Raw genomic sequence first — 19,151 nt, forward strand, 5'->3', positions numbered from 1 at the left:
AGATCCACATATTTGAGTGATAAATTACTTCTTAAAAGCTACGTTACTTCAGATCAGAGGGAGTCGTTTATAACTATACTTTGTTCTATCAGCAGCTCTCTGTTACTCGTTACCGAGTAAGTGTGTACGCTAACAATTTTGTTGGGTATTTGCCAATAGTATTCATGCCTTTAAAGACTGTCTCATCAGCAAAACATTACTCGAAGCAGTCGAGTATTTTTCTTAATCTACCCGAGGCTTCTTCGAAATCAAGTGTCTTGTTTTGTGGATATTTCCTTACAAAGAAAATACATGCAGTATTGTCTCAGCACATCCGAACTCATTTATTGGTACATGTTAAAGCGCAGTTAAGTTGTGCTAAGGCATTTGGGGCTTACATAATAGAACTAACAAGAGCGCAACAAATTCAACCTATATTTGTGGATGTTGTTTGCACGAGGATTTTGCTGTTGACAGTCTAACTATTTTGTTTTATTCGAGAAAAAAACAAGATACAGTTTCTGTGTGACATAAGTATATAACGAGTGATGGGTTTAATCAAGAATCATGTCATTATACAGAACGCCTTATCTGCTTCCACTTAGTGTCTTAAAAAAGTTAATGTTTTTTTATGACAGGTACGCAAAGTTATACCTTTGAATTATGAGACCCATTTTTGAGTGGTAACTCTTAAGGGTTTGAAAGGTGATGTGGCACAATCTGATGCAGCAACCTTGGCAAAAGCCCATCCTATAAAAATATGAATACACGGAGTTATTTTATATTGCACTAAATCAGAAATAGGTCGAACTGCCCCAGAAGCAGAGTTAAACAATCCAATTGTTGACTTTTTACCGGGTCGTTCTGACTCAGAAAGAGTCATGCCCCCTTAGGCCCAGATAGAGTGTAAATTCTGACTTTTGAATTTTAAGCGTGTATCTCTCGTCCGACTGACAATTTGTCATTAAAAAATAATCAAGACCTGAACCGCGATTCCCAATATTACACGAATTTGTGTACGGTTCAATGGTCCCAGTGTGCCTGATCAATTTGTAGACTGACCCCAAAAGTGGTTACAACATGGGATTAAGTCTCAGATTCTGCCTCACTTCGATTCTTTCCGGGTAATTTTTCACACAGTTTCCCGGTCAGCATGACCCAGACAAAGGATCAGCCTTGTAATCCGGACTTGTAATCCGGATCAATTCTGACCCGGGAGTTTTCAGTGTGTAAAATACAACAATATTCCATTCAAAATGAACATACCCGAAGCGATAAGAGATCTGAAAAAAGGGCTGCTTTCCCTTGCTTTCAAGTAGTATATCCAGTGACATTGGAATATTTAGTTGGTTCGTTTTCTCAGTAACTGCCATTTCACAATGGAAAGTACTTGAGATACTTGAGGTCCTAAACAGACTTTAGTCAAGCACTCTTTACAGTTTCCTGGATTGTCAATCCGCAAATACCTTTCTTCATAACGGATGTGGCTATGCTAAGGGAGATACTTAATGTACCTTGCGCTTCAAGCGTTGTGTGTTATATCACCGTGAAACCAAATCAAATTACAATAAGCCAGTTTGAGATATGGTGGACACATTACTGTAACACTATTTGGTTTGGGTAAATTTGTCTGTGTACTTCCAAATCATACGGTGCACTAACAGTGCACTCATATAGTTTCTTCACCATATCTCAAAAAGACTAGTCTACTTGGAATGTTATGAAAGGTTGTATAAAACAAAGTTTAATTTTTCTTTCTCTTCAGCAGAAACCAGAGCGAGAACTACCAGTGAAAGTGATGTTAGCAGGTGACGTGCGCTCCTTCGCACTGCTCTTACTTGAAATGATCGCCTGGTTGAAAATGATCCGAGTGCCTGAGGACGGGCAAATGGCCGGCAGCTCCAAATCATGGACTCTGGACCGCAGCCTCAAACGGCTGACCCGGGGCTGGACACTGGCTCCATCCAACAGGGAGGCCTGGACAGACGACGAAGATGCCCACGTCCGTAACAGGAATCTGAGTAGCTCTATGGACTCGTGTGGAAGTAGTACGGATGATATTCTGTCAGATAATGGACCAGCCATACACTGCTGGGAGAACGCAGTGGCTGATATAAGAGAGAAGTGCCGGTGCCACTCCGTGGAGGAGTTTAACTCATCCTCGTCCCCAGCCGATCACCCATCATGGGAAGAGATTGGAACCTACCCCAGGAGGACTAAACGACACAAGCACTATCCCACCGAAGAGTTCTCCAGTGAGAAGACAATACAAAGTCAACAGCGAACTGGGAACAAGTACTCAAAGTCAGACTCGTCAAGTGGGAGCTCGCAAAAGGAGCTTAGCAGTGGGTCTGCCACGAAGGAGGAGGCAAAGAGAAGCCTGGCCAAGATGACTGAAGATGGAAGTTGCTGCATCGTCAACCCGTACTTTGACATGATGGCATCAGATGACGAACTCTCACCCAAGGATAGTTTACCTTGCACCCCAAAACAAAGTGTAACAATTCATGCACCTCCTGAAAGGATAGTGACTGGGTCCGAAAAGATCAGACCTGAGCCTACTCCAAAGAACGGCAGAAAGAATTTGAATCATTGTTACTCCATGGATGAATCGAACTGTTCGAAAAGGGGAAGTTTATGTAGCTTAGACAGTGGCATTTCGTCGCACCAAAGTTCAATGCGTAGTAGTGGTAGTGATCCGCCAAACTCCAGAAAGGAAGACATTATGTTGCCAGGTTTTAAACCAAAGTCCCACCTTATGATGAAACGTCAACGGATGCACCAACCAGATATGCATGGTACTTTTGAAGCCTTCCCAGAGAATGAGGACGATGGTGTATTTGTTGCCAGCACAGGCGAGACACGCCCGGGGACAGGGCAACATGTCGAGACCTGGGTAGAGAATCACACCGTGCCGAACGGTCACTACAAACAAAATATCATGGTAGAAAGGACTCAGATGGTCAAGCCGAGGCTTCCACAAACTCTTGAAGAATCTGAACTTCCTTCTCCAGATAAACAAACATTAGGAGCAGTAAATAAACCCCAAAACGGTGACTTGAAAGAGCAAGTTGATAAAGATAACAAAAGAACAGAATCACCAAATGGTGACGTTGTGAACGGTGAAAAGGGCAATAGTAAATCAAAGGTAACTGTAGCACGATCTGCCAGTTCACTCTCGCAGTTTTATGTGAGGAAGCGAGCTCCACGCCCGCACAATATCACCATCGTTCCTGGCAGCACAGCTACCCTTCCCGTGAGCATGCAGAGACGAAGCATTCATGCTCCGGACAGCCCTAGACTGTTGGACATGGGACGAGGAAGGCCCAGCTCCTGTCACGGCCAGGTAGCATGTAATAAAAGTAACTCATTGGACAGTAAAGACTCTGCCTCTCGTATATGTTGTGCTCACAGCCAGTGCCCGTCAGAGAATCAAGCATCATGTCCATCTGCCAATGGCACCTTGCACCGGCAATCCCGAAGCCTTGAAGACCAATGCGTTTGCCAGTCACCCATTGCTGTATCCAGGACAGGTCAGGTAACTCAGACTAACACTGACCCTTCCCACTGCATTCCAGCCTCCATCCGGAAGCTCCACCGTCAAGACGCCATCTTGGAATCCATAAGTGAGTCTTCACGCATCAACCACTCATCGAGGAGTTTTGAAGATCAGATGCAGCCGAAGAGGCAGAGCGTCCGGAAGAAGGTAGCCGGCTCGAAGAGGACCCCAACATCGGGGATAACCCAGCAACATGTGAACTTTTGTCAGGAACTGCAAGCCTTGTTACCGTGTCTACCGAAGGTGGTTCTTGGTTTCTGGTGGAAGCAGCAGGGATGTGGCCAGGCAGTTCTTCAGTGGATTGACTCCATCAAGGACTATGACGGGTGTCTTTATAACCAGGTACTAAACTTGATACTTTGAAACTTTGAATATTTTCCCTGCAAATTGAACACGACAAAACATCCTTACAGTATTGCAACCTGTTTACATTTTGTGTGTGTGATAAACATAGCATGTTCAGCCTTATTTTGCCAAAATGCTGGACACCGAATAATACATTTTTCTTGATTAGATTAATAAATAGTTTAACTGGACGAGTTGACTTCTGATCATCAATAAAGAAGTGTTAAATGTTATGCTCATTTTGGCATTGACTATCTGGACAAGTATGGAAGCACAGCTATGTGTGTACTTTACTTAGTTAAAATCACACTGTCATGCAATTAAAACATTGAAACATTTCCTGCTGGGAAGCATCATGTCAGTTTGTTTTAGTGTTTGGGCCTAATGTGAAGATTCATCCTGCTCAGAACGTTGTGATGCAGGGGGCCTATCATTCTTTCAAATTGGTGATGTTAAATTCAAAATGAAAAAAAATCTTATTAATGTCCTGCTTTCAAGAAGAAAACACAATTCTGGGGAATGTTTAAAGTTATTTTATTTTAAGACATTGTATATAACACCTTTGTGATTGTGTATGATTATAATAACACTCTGCATTTCGCTCGAAGTTTTAATGGATGAAACATTGAGACAAGCAAATAAATGTCTTTTTCTTCTTTCCTCTCCTTTTTTTTCGTATGTACAGCTGATCAGCATCTTGGAGTCTTGTTGGTCTAAAGAGCCCGCTCTCAGCTCTTCGGAAGTTCATCTTATGCTTGACAATTGCCTAACAGAAGTAGCTCTCTGAGAAGCAAGTTTCCATTTTTTTTTTCAAGTAAAATAATATTTTGTAAAGTTGACTTGAGTTCATGACATCTGAGCTGAGATTTTAAAGCAACCGGAGCAACGTACTTGGTTATCATTGGATTACTAATACATAGTGCAAGATGTACATACATTATGCTATCTTTCTATACAACATATGGATTGTACAGTGCTGCTTCATTTACACTTCGCATCAATGAAGGCAGTGGACATTATTTGTAATTACTCAAAATAAATGTTAACATAAAAACATTTTTTGGGGGTATAACGAGCAATGACAGTATAGAACATTGTGAGAAACGGCTCCATCTGAAGAAGGGCAATTTTTCACTGAAATGTCAAAAGACCTGAGGCCCTTTTGGGGGGCATTTGAAAGTGCGCACACTTGAACAACAGGGGTGTTTTTCTTTCATTATTCTGTTGCAACTTCAATGACCAATTGAGTTCAAATTATCACAGATTTGTTATGTTATGAACTTTAATATGTTTGCGATACACCACTGTGAATACTGTTCTTTTGACATTTACTAAACGTGTCCAGTGCCTTTAATATTTTACATCAAATGAGTGACTTTGGGACTCATTGTACATCACAAGCATTGTGTATACGTTGTGTATGGCAAACGATCCCTGGAAACATTAAACTTCGTTGTCAGATTTGATTTTCCCTTTTCGAAAAGAGATGACTTATTAAAGGAAAATACATCAACGCACTTCACTGATTTTAATGCGTATTGTGCTTGCCTGTGGATGCTAGTCTTTGTCTCAAGGCAAGATAAATGATTAATGCTTCTATCGGGGATAGTTTTGCCTGCCTCTTTATTGTTATAGCCTCGTAGTAACGTTTACTGACGATGGTCAACGGTTTTGCCATCTCGCATCATCATAATCACATGTGCACAGCTTTTGGTACATGCTTTCACAGAGCAAACTATATTGAATCAAAACATTTCAGTAAATTTGAACTTAACTAAATTTTATTTAACAACTTCAATTCAAAAGGTTGTTTTATTGTATTGAATTGCTGTTTGGTTTTGATTACAAATACTCAAAGCATATAAGGTGGTTATGTTGTTTAAGACTTGTAAAGATAATGCTGGGTCGAAATAACATGCTATTTTGTTTTGTTCTTGTCATTTCGGTTGGTAAGCAGTGTGCAACAGCTAACCTGGGTTTTTTCCCAACAAATCCACACATCTTTGAGGCTTTGGGTAGTAATGAAAAAGAGTTTCGGTATAAATTGTCATGTGAAACTCTGCTAATTTCAAGAGGTTGTGGTAAAACCTCTCGCCTGTTTTTGAGGGACTGTTTTGATCTGTGTGTGCAATGTCTTTAGATCCAACAAATGCTGTGTACCTTCTAGGTAGGCAGGATCTAAAATAGACGGAGAACGAAGGTACATATGCCTACGTGGGACTAATTCAATACTCGTAGTTCAACACTCAAAGCCGATTCCATTTTGACAATACACTACATGGTCATAACCTTTGGATAATACAATAGTCACTCTGTTGGCATGGAGATTGGCCATTGTGTGCCATGTGCGCGGGGTTCTCCATAAAGACGTACAGGATCCAAGCACAAGTGTTTGATGAATGTCAGCCGAACATATTTACCAGAAGATGGAGTTGTGATATTTGAAGGGATTGTTGCGTGGATTATGTCTGACTCCACGCAGAAATGTGATTCTTGGGAGGAAACCATAAATATTTATAGTAAACTTGGGGGGATCAGCAACCATGTGTAAATCTCCTTGAGAGGTTTAGCACATGGTTGTGGTATCTATGCATAGCTTCAAACAATCCTACTGAAAGGCAGTGGACACTATTGGTAATTACTCAAAATAATTATTAGCATAAAACCTTTCTTGGTGACAAGTAATGGGGAGAGGTTGATGGTAGAAAACATTGTGAGAAACGGCTCCCTCTGAAGTGACGTAGTTTTCGAGAAAGAAGTCATTTTCCACGAATTTGATTTCGAGACCTCAGACTTAGAACTTGAGGTCTCGAAATCAACCATCTAAACGCACACAACTTTGTGTGACAAGGGTGTTTTTTTTTTCTTTCATTGTTATCTCGCATGTTCGATGACCGATTGAGCTCAAATTTTCACTGGTTTGTTATTTTACACATATGTTGAGATACACCAACTATGAAGGCTAGTCTTTAACAATTACCAATAGTGTCCACTGCCTTTAAATGTGATTGTGTATCTCGTTTCATCATCATAATGTATACACTGTGAAGAAGTCCTCCGGAGTAATAAAGAGGTTGTATACGTTTGGTTATTGGAACCCACATACTGCCTGTTTGAATCCCATAATAGTTGTAGACATATACCATAAAACTAACCTGTGAAAATATAAAACTGTGGTAGGGTTTTTCAGATCTAGAGCAGTTATTTCCGCATGGGAAGAATAATCTGGATTACACAATCTGAGAAGGTTTACTGTAAGTAACGCTTCTCAAATTATGGAGGAAAAACCCATTGAAATATGCTGGGACTAAAAAGCCATTCCACATAGTGCCCCCAGTGAGACTTGGGGTGCTATAGGGGTTAAAGGCAAGGAAAGATACCTCTGATGCCAACCCAATTGCTTCACAAAAAGGTCGCATGAAGTGTGTGTGAGTTGTCAGCCTTGTTGACAGATTGACCCGAATTTTCTGGATTTCAAAAGAGATTAACACGAACGTTATGGTAAATATGACATTGTTGATTTTCTGAACAAAAGTACACGTATCGTATTGTATTTTTCTCCAATGGTATTCCACATCGCTATATTTAAGGTTGTTTGACCGACCCAAATTAAGAATGAACGTAAATATGATTTACATGAATCAAGTTTTTAAAATTCTTGTACAGAGATATTTATGATCGTTGAAAAGGTGTACAGAAATATGTAACAAATTTCAAAAGACTATTTTGTATTAAGGCATTGATTGCACACTTATTTTACATTCTACAAATTAATGTATATTTACAAACAGACCGATCATACAATTATTAAAGTCACCTGGAAGTAGTCTTTTTTCAAAATAAAGCTTTTGTCACTAATATATGTGTTTTGATGAGTGGAATGTGAATAAAAAGTTAGCTAAGGTTTAAACAAATCAGTTTTTATGTTATTTACAAGATTAAGAGTAGACCCCGACCCGAGAGGGCGCTGTTCGTGACGTCAATCGAGGCAGACTTTGCCTGTAATGCGTAGAGTAAACACAATTGCAAAGTACATGTACGGACCAAATCGTGAGTTTGTACGTTTCAAAAAAAGAAAAATTTGTTTTTTTCCGGCAATGCCGACCAGGTGTATTGCTGCTGAATGCAGAAAAACACTTTTTGAAATGTACCAACTCACGACTTGGACGTACATGTACTTTGCACGTGTGTTTACTATACGCATTGCAGGCAAAGTCTGCCTCGATTGACGTCACAAAACGGGTAGGCGGAGTTAGCCCCCAAACAACTTTATATATTTTTTAAACGTATAAATCGTGACAAACAATTACTAAAATTACTTGTTCGTAAGCGTATACTCTTATGTTTGAAAGAATACAAATTATATTTCCAGGTGACTTTAAATTAGTAACCATAAATGTCGATTTATATTCAGACATTTTATGGATCTTGCATTTCCAACCAACGGCTTATCCTGTATCATTGTCACATCTTAAGTATGTTCTTACGCAGCAGCTTGAGTACAATTAGGCATATCTACATTTTTCTCTGTACATTATAATAGTATCATTATTGTCAAATCTATTTTCCACTGTGGGGGCTCCCCGTGAAATTGGATGAAGCTGCATGCAATCAACAGAGGGCGCCTTACATCCCGACCGTAACGCTTAGCGATTGCTTGAAACACTTTTTAAGTAAACATGTGATCAGCAAATATTTCCTCAGCTGCTAATAACAAAATAGTGGGAATAGGGTCACAGAAAGGGTAAGGAATGAGGGCGCTAGTACCAAACAAAGAGTGTGAGGGTTGGAATTGTTTTATTTGTTGTGTCTGTGTGTGTCTGGACAGAACTGAGTCCTCTCCTGGCCCAATTTCATAGAGCTGCTTAAGCAGACAATACTGCTTCAAAGAATCCCTGCTTAGCAATTATGAGCAGAATACCAGTCACAAATTGTACATGCGTCATGGTGTTTTGGCTGATATCCTTATTCTGATGAGCATCATTATGTTTTTCTTAGCTGCTTCGTGTGCAGCTCTATAAAGTTGATCCCTGTACTTTAACTACATTGCTTTAATTGATGAGCATTTTCTTCCATACATTGTGTCTAATTATTGCATCCAATCGTCGATAATGATCATGTACAAACAAACTATAATTCGCCACTCCCGCCTGTACGGTTTGGTTTCAAGAAACACTTTGTTGGTGTTAAAGGCAGTGGACACTATTGGTAATTACTCAAAATAATTATCAGCATACAACCTCACTTGGTAACGAGTAATGGGGAGAGGTTGATAATAAAAAACATTGTAAGAAACAGCTCCCTCTGAAGTGACGTAGTTTTCGAGAAAGAAGTAATTTTCCACGAATTTGTTTTCGAGACCTCAATTTTAGAATTTGAGGTCTCGAAATCAAGCATCAGAAAGCACACAACCTCGTGTAACAAGGGTGTTTTTTCTTTTATTATTATCTCGCAACTTCGACGACCGATTGAGCTCAAATTTTCACAGGTTTGTTATTTGTATGCATATGTTGAGATACAGCAAGTGAGAAAACTGGTCTTTGACAATCACCAATAGTGTCCACTGTCTTTAAGACACTTCGTTTGCATTAATAAAAAGGAATCATTGAAAAACTACTTCGAATGAGTGAACCTAATTAATACCATTATGTTGGTTTGTACTTTAACACTGAGTAATGTTTACTCAGTACTTACCCGAGATCTCTGGGATAAAATTATCAGGCAAATCTCCTCTGATGGGATTCGAACCCACGGCCTTTGTGTTGATAGATCAAATGTGGGCTCCAATCCCTTAGAAAGCACGAGCTTTGCATCCCATCTTGGCGATTTGCATATGGTTTTTGTTTACAGATCTCGGGAAAGTGCTTTAAAAACCACGGTCAAGGGTAAATAAAAACTCCCCACGCAAACTACCATTTCTTGTTAATAATCGTTTGGGAACCTGCGAATCTGTTTTAGGTATGTACAAAATGACTTGGCTACGAAATTACTCGTTATCATGAATGCGTACTAATTGACTTCGGTGCACAAAAGTACCGATAAATCTTGTGTACAGATTATTTACATAATTCAATGTTCTTCGTGGGCCTATTTAAAGGCAGTGGACATTATTGGTAATTAATTCAAATAATTATTAGCATAAAGCCTTACTTGGTGATAAGTAATGGGGAGAGGTTGATGGTATAAAACATTGTGAGAAACGGCTCCCTCTGAAGTGACGCAGTTTTCGAGAAAGAAGTAACTTTCCACGAATTTGATTTCGAGACCTCAGATTTATAATTTGAGGTCTCGAAATCAACCATCTAAACGCACACAACTTTGTGTGACAAGGGTGTTTTTTCTTTCATTATTATCTCGCAACTTCGACGACCAATTGAGCTCAAATTTTCACGGATTTGTTATTTTATGCATATGTTGAGATACACCAAGTGAAAACACGGGTCTTTGACAATTACCAATACTGTCCACTGTCTTTAAATATTGAAACAACACCAGTACTGAAGTTACATTTTAAAAAGTACAGTCAACTGTCATAATGATTAGTTTCTTTTACCATCTTTTAACCTTGACTCAACCACATCCTATCATTTCCTCATCACTTTCTACCTACAATAATGTGTCGATGTGGTGTACCCGTCGTGCCTCTCAAGGACATCAGCCGTATAATTATGCACAAACCGACCAAGACTACATGCCCAATGCAAATTTCACACTACCCGGTCTTTGTGCACACACCCCGCACGCGTCGATTTCATACATGAATGCATTCCGTACATATTCACCGCACTGTCAAGCTACGAACAGTCGAGTAATACTGTTGTTTCTGCTGGTCCAGGGATATCACACAGGAGAAACATACACACAGCCATAATTACAACCTTAACTGAATCAAAAATAAGTGTATTTTGCTGGTCAAAGCCGAGAACAACTTTATCTTTTCTTCAAGAGGAGAGACAGGCCCGCGCCCAGCATCACCATGCCTGATATATCACTACCCAAGGTGAAAAAGCCGAGTAAATGCAAGCTGTGCTTCCTCCGATGTTTCGCTTGTTGCTGCCCATGCATGAAGCCACGTCTCCCCGGCCAGGTAAGTGTTTGAGTACTGGTAAAATCATGCTGCCATAATACCATGGATGTAGAACTTGACCTCTCTGGTTTTACTGACCGCCATTAATTCCCACAGCGAGGACTTTGCATTTTGCTTACTTAATAGAGGAAAACACTGATGGAAATTTTGCGTGTCCTCCCATGTACCAGATGATTACTTAGTTTTATCGCAATATGTGCCACATGTTGTGTACATAATTATTTCCTGTGGAAAATACGTGCCTAGAGGCATATACACTTAGTATCATGGTGATATGGTAATACGAGCTTGGGTTGGGTCGGAATTTACATGTACATGCAGCTGTTGCCTTGGTGTAATAGATCACAAACGAAACCTGTTCTAAAATGCGTAATGATTTGTATTTGTGGAGGTCAATCACTCAGACCATAGAGCAAGCCCATTTCCTTGCTCTTTGATCATCAGGCAATATTTTTTGAAAACATTGGGATTATTTTGTTGGCCCTGTAGCCTCGGTTTGGTCATTGAATCAATACCAGGGAGAACACTAGTTTAATTCATGTCATGTTAAATCAGGCATGACTCTGATTTCCGAGTTTTGTTTTGCCCTTAAAAGAAAATCCGAAATATTTTGGATGAAAAGTCTTTCATGAAGCTTACGCCATGTGTCATGGTTGATCAGTGATAGAACATAGCTATTTTTCCGATGAACCGAATACTATCCGTGCTTAAAGAGCAATCATTTCTAGTACCCTATTATTATACTCTCGTTTGGAAGGAACTCTGTTTATAAGGAATTATAGCAAGTCTTGCAGCATGCGGCAATAGCAAGGGTTGTAGCATGGATGGATTACTTTCCACAAGAGCTATAACAAATAAACTGCCCTTGAATGGGTGTAGACTGTGTTGTGTAATATTTACATTAAACATTTGCTTTCATTGAATCGGCAGTGCCGAATGGTAAATACGGCTGAATAATCCGATTGAATAATCTTTCCAGCTAAAACCCACATAAAAACAATACAACAATGCGATAACTGTATTTGGAAAGGTTCACATCTGTGTTTGAACATCTTATCATTGTTACCATTTACGATTTTTTTAATGCCACTTTGGTGTAAATTTAATATCCTATAATTACAATCATTTTGGTTCAAACTTCAGATATCTGTATGAGACAACACCCAAAGTGTTCATGTTAACAACCAGATTTTGCAAGCTTTTTACAACATATGCGTGGTTTTCCCTTTACCTTCCGAACTAACACGGCCGGCCATTTATGGGAGTCAAAAGTTTGACTGCCATAAATAGCTGACCGTGTTAGTCGACGAGGTAAAAATGAAATCAACGCAATTTTGAGTGATACTTGTGTGGATCATTATATTCTACTTTTAAAATATCTTTCTCATCATATGCATTTTATAACGAACGGTCACAAACGCTTTTCAAAGACCAACTCGACCGATCCAAGGCAACGTGTTCCTTCAAACTTGGACCGCAATTACCATTGCTTGTCGTACACAGCCATGAGACTGAGGACTTCCTTCCCGTATAGTTCAAGGCCCTCGAGTTTTGATTTCATTTGTAAAAAAAAAAAAAAAAAAAAAAATTACATTCCAGTTGTCAAAACCACCCACATAAAGAGGAAGTTACAAAAAGCTTGTGGAATCCAACTTTAGTTTTGTTATGACCGTGTTGTTGCTTTGAGGCAACACAATTTACGTCCTGTGTAGGCGGTAGCTTCAGTGTGTGTGCAGGTTCTGGTCGGTTGGAGACCAATGGAGCGAAGAATCGTCAATACAACAAACAATTGGTTCATATTTAGTACCAATCTAAAATTTTATATAAGCGGAATGTATACATAACATCATCAACAATTGTTAGTTATGTGATACTATGTGAACATTCGCAGTATTGGGTCAAACAAACATGTTGGGAATTAACCAATTCAACTTTGTGATTTAAGCATTTTCCATTAGATCGACTCCTCATGTTAGTGCGGAAAAAAATGAAATCTCTTAATCCTCGCTTAAATGGTGTTCATTTGATAGCCTTCGGTGTAAATGTGTGAACATCCAAAACATCTGATGAGAAAAAAATGTTGAGAAAAATGGGTCTCTACCCCTCTTTTCAAAGAATCCGACTAATTCGAGATAATCCGATCAAGCCAAAACCTTTTTTTCTTCTCAGACTTGGGAATGTTTTTTTATTCATTTTTAAATTTAAACCTTAAACGGGAATGTTGTTTATAGTCATCGTATTGAAACCATTGTGTGTGATATTTTATCATATCGTGGAGAATGTTAAAACATAATAGTTAATTTCTGTTTCAATTTATCTTCTCTTTTCAGAAAAAGAAGTGTTGCTGTTGCTGACCGAAAACTTAGAGACAGTTGGAAAGGGAGATGGGGAAAGTGAGTCAATTTGGATTTTTAAAAATTGCACTTTTTCAACAGCCATTTAATTATCGTACAAAATACCATTTTGTTATTAGGCATATATTTATATATACATATGAAAACCTATTACAAGTAAGTTAAAAAGGTACAAACTATTCGGCATTCTCCTATTTTAAATGAAACTTAGCTATACAATTATTTTGGAATAGCGCCACTTTTCTGTTTTATACTCGTAAATTACGAGAGGCCCAACTTCAAAGAGCTCCTGAAGCACACCCCAAAAAAAAAAAATTAAACTGCTATATGTCACATGTACAATTTGTGACTGGTATTCTACTCATTTCTGTTAAACAATAGGGTTCTGCTTAAAGGAACACGTTGCCTTGGATCGGTTGAGTTGGTCTTTGAAAAGCGTTTGTTATAAAATGTATATAGGTAGAAAGATGCTGTAAAAGTAGAATACAATTATCCACACAAACATGCCTCGAAATTGTACGGTTTTCCTTTTACCTCGTCGACTAACACAGTCGGCCATTTATGGGAGTCAAATTTTTGACTCCCATAAATGGCCGACCGTGTTAGTTCGCACAGTAAAAGGAAAACCACGCAAACTTGGCAAACTTGTGTGGATCATTGTATTCTACTTTTAAAACATCTTTCAACCATATGCTTTTTATAACAAACGGTTAAAAACGCTTTTTTATAGACCAACTCGTCCGATCCAAGGCAACGTGTTCCTTTAAGCATCTCTATGAAATTGGGCTCATTGTATTGACATTTCTAGTTGGATAAACCTCAGAGAAACAATTAAATTCATGAGTTGTTTATAGCTTCTGCATGGTCCCACGTCAGTAACTCCTTCAATGCAGTTGAACAACATGTAAGGTTACTTTGGACAAGGTTCGGAAAAATTGCACGCCCTAAGTTCCACCGTGGGTTTTTAACTCGAATTCTGCGTCAGTTTGGCCGTTTTCAGGGTTATTTTGAAACGGATTCCCAACCCAAAAGTGTCCCAACAGGGAATTGCAAGGTTGGCTCAGCGCTTCTTGTGCTGTCAGATTTGTAATCAAATAACACAAATTGAATACAAAATGTTTGTGCTTTCCCTCCTTTTTAGCAAGATAGAGTGTACAGGGGAGATCCAGTCAACAGTGATATTGACATCGATAGTGTGCAAGATGCCTGACAGAAATCCATATCTGACTGTGACCTACGACCCCGCCTCCTCCCAACATATCGCCAGACTCCACCCCCTCTTTCAAAGCCCGGCAAGTGTATACATCCATCTACTCCAAATTTTAACATAAAAGTCGTCTAAAAATAATATGAAAACATAAATTTATTATCCACATAATTACAAGCTTTTAAATATGACTTGTTTTATTTAAACCACTTTTAACCACTACGTTTACATAAAAGATAAGTTATGTACAAACTTGAAGTAAGGTTTTATATAAGAATACATACTCATTCAACCATCATAAACCCAGCAGGTGGAACACTTTAAAGTATACCCTTAGATAGGCCTGATTGTCATTGTCCATTATACCCTAAGGCAATTTAAGCAAGGACTCGGAAACTCCAGTAAGAAAACACTTTATATAGGCTTGTGTACAAACATTCTGCCGTTTCAAAGTGTACAAAAAACATAATTTCTACGAAAACATTTATTTACAAATTTAAATTTATTAGTTTCGTTCAGACAACATTTTCTCTACAACGTCTGAGAACGGTTATTAGCTTTGACAAAATTATGAAATCAACATTGAGGTATATCCGCACGTACGGCAAGCTACAGCAATCAATGGCAGGCGTGTAGTTTTTAACTGGGTTGGGGCATCGCAAAGTAATCCATCAATTTACGGGTGGCGCTAAGCCATTACAGAATGGAAAATTACATTATATATATTGTGTTTTTTTAGCATTGACAGTTGTTTTGATACTCTGTAAGAACCATCACTCGTGCATTGTGTTTTCGTATAGTTTTAATCCTGATCTTTGGACCCAAAACAAAGTCCGTCTTCAAGGCTTTTTTTTTCGAAATAATTACCCAAGTTCGAAATAATTACACACCAACAGGGAAACAACTCCCTTAACGTTGATATGAACTGATAATGATTTGTAAACTATTAAGGCACATAAACTTGTTTATTTAATGTTTTTAATATTTATGATGCAGTACCCAAAAGGGGCAGCCATGTTTTAGCTCGCTCTGGTTAAAAAAAGAAAATAAATGAACGTGTAGTTCAGTAGACACAATTCAGACTAAACAAAATTTCTCCTCATTTGTTTATAAAACCCTCATTACGTCTACTTGTACGGCAACTTGTTACGACTGCTATAGCCATAGATAAATATCGCATGTAACTCATTTCTGGTAGGCCTAATGTTGTTGTGCTGAACTAGTTTTGTGCTTAAAATGATCAGTGCATGCGACAGCGTCTGGAACCCTCTACATAAAGCTGCTTAGCATGTAACCTGTTCCCGGTAAGCATATTGTTTTTAGCTATTTTTTTTGTGCTATAAAATGATCGTTGTGTGTGACAGCGTTTGTGAACCCTTTACTTAGAGCTGCTGAGCACGTAACCTGTTCCTGGTAAGCATAATGGTGTTTTGCTGAGCTTGTTTTTGTGCTTGAAATGATCGGTGCATGCCACAGCATTTTGAACTCTCTACAGAGCTGCATAGCATGTAACCTGTTCCTGGTGAGCATATTGTTGTTAGCTAGTTTTTGTTCTTAAAAGTGATCGGTGCATGCGACAGTGTTTTGAACCAGCTGCTTAGCACGTAGCCCATTCCTGGTAAGCAAAATGGTGTTGTGCTGAGTTAGTTTCTGTGCTTACAATGATCGGTGATTGCCACAGCATTTTGAACTCTCTACAGAGCTGCTTAGGGTGTAACCTGTTCCTGGTAAGCAAAATGTTGCTGTGCTGAATTAGTTTCTGTGTTTTGAAATGATCGGTGCATGCCACAGTATTTTGAATACTCTACAGAGCTGCTTAGCATGTATTCTTTTCCTGGCAAGCATATTGTTGTTAGCTAGTTTTTTTGTGCTTAAAAGTGATCGGTGCATGCGACAGTGTTTTGAACCAGCTGCTTAGCACGTAGCCCATTCCTGGTAAGCAAAATGGTGTTGTGCTGAGTTAGTTTCTGTGCTTACAATGATCGGTGATTGCCACAGCATTTTGAACTCTCTACAGAGCTGCTTAGGGTGTAACCTGTTCCTGGTAAGCAAAATGTGGCTGTGCTGAGTTAGTTTCTGTGTTTAAAATGATCGGTGCATGCCACAGTATTTTGAATACTCTACAGAGCTGCTTAGCATGTATTCTTTTCCTGGCAAGCATATTGTTGTTAGCTAGTTTTTTGTGCTTAAAAGTGATCGGTGCATGCGACAGTGTTTTGAACCAGCTGCTTAACTGGTAACCTATTCCTGGTCAGCAGTTTTTGTGCTTGAAAATTTATAAGTGTCCTCGACAGCGTTTGGAAGAACCCTATAGATAAAGCTTTTTAGCATGGAACCTATTCCTATTAAGTTAGTTTTGATGCTTAAAATGACTTGATTTGTGAACCAATCTACAATGCTGCAGTCGTCTCTAGACTCAAGTCCACATCATTGGTGTGTGTGTACCGGCCAGCTCCCTCTCCCTCCGGAGGTAAGATCTCCTCCGGTGAGTAGCCACAGATGAGTCCACAGCACCACAATCCACAATTACATGCGCGGGTCCTCACCTTACCCTTGGAGCCCCCATTCGCCAAGGTGCGTCCGTTCGGACTCGCGTCTTTGCCCGTTGGACCATTAAGATGTTTCAGCTGATCTTCGAGCTGTTAAGGAAAAAGTTTAAATATTGTTTAGGTAGAAGAGTGGGGTTAGAGGTCAGGCCATGACTTGTGTCCTTAAGCAAGATACTTGACCATGATTATTTTGTTTCCTTCGGATGGGACATTAAGCCTTATAGGTCCCGTGTACTAGGAACAGTAGTCACTCTATGTACAATTGTATAAGTTAAAGAAGTCTCCAGGAGCTTTCGAAAGTTTAACAGCATTTTGAGAAACATTTCACTTTGAAGTAATGTGGTTGTGTAAAAGGATATGTTCACTGTTTTTGCCCTAACATTGGAATCTGAGAAGCGTTACTGTCGAAACTTTTCCCAGATTGTTTATTCTTGTTTGGGATTATTCTCCCTACGTGGACATTATAATCCGCTATTGATTTTCGGCGGTGTCTCAGAAACGCAAACGCCTTTTCACAAGTTTTATTGTAATTAGGATTAAAATGTTCGAAGGTTCAAAACAACCAAATGTTTACTTTGCCTTTAAACTGCAATGAATAATCAAGCATTACTTTGACTATTACTCATTAAGTTGATTTGATGTTTTTAACAAGCCTTTCACCTCTTTGGACCCCGGTTCGAATCTCACTCTTGACCAGATCATTGAATGGGGATTTGTATTGAGTCCATACTCGGTTGCGTGGTTTTAACTGGTTAGGTTCTTTTCACCATCTAAAATATGACATTTCTTCAACATCTTATCTCCACAAAACAATCTGGAACCTGACACCCCCCCCCCCCCTCAGATATGTGGAATGGTCCATGCTAGGTTATCAATGAATTTGACTCGGGCAATTGCATTTTGGAGAAATATTGCTAAATTAGTGATTATGAGCCACCATTAAATGGCCCTTCCCTCATTAGAGGGTTGTTAGGGCTTTTCGAGGACATTTGTGTCATTTACCTAAATATTATTTCTAGTTAGAATAGTTATAGTAATTGGAAATTACCAATTTGATTTTCACTTTCAGTTTTAAGTTCTCCTGAATCATTGTTGTTCTATTGGCGTCTGGCGTAGTGGAACTAAATGTCGAAACTCTGCCCAAGTCTTGCGCTGTTGGGTCATCCTTGGACGATTTGGACACGGCCAACACCTGTCCATCACAAACAAAGACAGTCAATTACAAACAAAGACTGTCAATTACAAAACAAGACTGTCATTTACAAACAAAGACTGTCAATAACAAACAAAGAATATCAATTACAAACAAAAAGTATCAAGTACTAACAAAGACTGTCAATAACAAACAAAGACTGTCAACTACAAATGAAGACTGTCTAAATCGTTTTTTCTCAAGCTGGCGAGCTACAGTACTTTAGACACTTGTGAGGTAGTCCTTGTTCCGACACCAGTATTCTATAATAATTAGAAGAAATGTTAGCGGAAAAAAAAACTAAGCGGTCAAAGGTCGGCGTATATGCTTCAACAGCCGTTGCAAGTGTCACATTTTTGTGACACTGTTGCGTGCTGACTGATTATGTGTTGATGTAAATGACGAGGCATGAGTCATGTGTAATCAACCGACATGACAAAAACGGCTACCTTGGGTAAGAAGACGATGAGGATAGTGAGTGTAGTACAGAACATGGCGATACAGGAGTTGAATATGAAGAGAGTCTCAGGGTCTTGACCCAAGACTAGGTTGACAGCGAGACCCACGATGCATAATATGACCACATTGTACACGCTCATACCAATCAGCTTACTGTCATTCAACAGTGGGATCGTAACCTGATAGAGAAACACAAATGGAATCAAAGTGATGACGATTTAGCACTTGGGGATGCTACAAATTATTGTTGATGCAATAGCGGTTAAGCACACCGGACTGAAGCTTTGATGTTTTTTTGATCAGCAGAGTGTGGGTTCTAGTCCAAGTCGTGACACATGTGTCATTTAGCGATACACTTAACCATTGCTTCGTCCTTCGGATGGGACGTAAAACCGCTTGTCCCGTGTGTTATGTAACATA

General features: G+C 39.2%; 2 protein-coding genes and 1 long non-coding RNA gene across 5 annotated transcripts in view; 2 read left to right on the forward strand and 1 right to left on the reverse strand.

Annotated features, from left to right (window-relative positions):
• LOC139945382 (uncharacterized) overlaps positions 1–9,813 on the forward strand; it is a 73,023-nt gene extending 63,210 nt beyond the window's left edge. For 2 of the 3 annotated variants that reach the window (XM_071942740.1, XM_071942733.1), the window contains 2 exons: positions 1,745–3,880; positions 4,569–9,813. In XM_071942740.1, coding sequence (XP_071798841.1) covers positions 1,745–3,880; positions 4,569–4,670 — 2,238 coding nt within the window. In that variant the 3' untranslated portion in view covers positions 4,671–9,813. The remainder of the gene's footprint in view (positions 1–1,744; positions 3,881–4,568) is intronic. The other variant, XM_071942747.1, reaches the window with a different exon arrangement.
• Positions 9,814–10,631: 818 nt separating this feature from the next.
• On the forward strand, positions 10,632–15,547 carry LOC139945413 (uncharacterized). Its single transcript, XR_011787072.1, has 3 exons — positions 10,632–10,970; positions 13,301–13,363; positions 14,466–15,547. It is a non-coding gene; the product is annotated as an uncharacterized lncRNA (long non-coding RNA).
• The window catches only part of LOC139945405 (gamma-aminobutyric acid type B receptor subunit 1-like), a 29,632-nt gene continuing 25,737 nt past the window's right edge, over positions 15,257–19,151 (reverse strand). The window contains exons 18-20 of the mRNA XM_071942759.1: positions 18,722–18,910; positions 18,129–18,272; positions 15,257–17,170 (exon numbers count right to left, since the gene is read on the reverse strand). Of these exons, the coding sequence (XP_071798860.1) occupies positions 16,922–17,170; positions 18,129–18,272; positions 18,722–18,910 (582 nt within the window). The 3' untranslated portion in view covers positions 15,257–16,921. The remainder of the gene's footprint in view (positions 17,171–18,128; positions 18,273–18,721; positions 18,911–19,151) is intronic.

This window comes from Asterias amurensis, chromosome 1 (genome assembly GCF_032118995.1).
Source record: "Asterias amurensis chromosome 1, ASM3211899v1".
Taxonomy (NCBI): domain Eukaryota; kingdom Metazoa; phylum Echinodermata; class Asteroidea; order Forcipulatida; family Asteriidae; genus Asterias; species Asterias amurensis.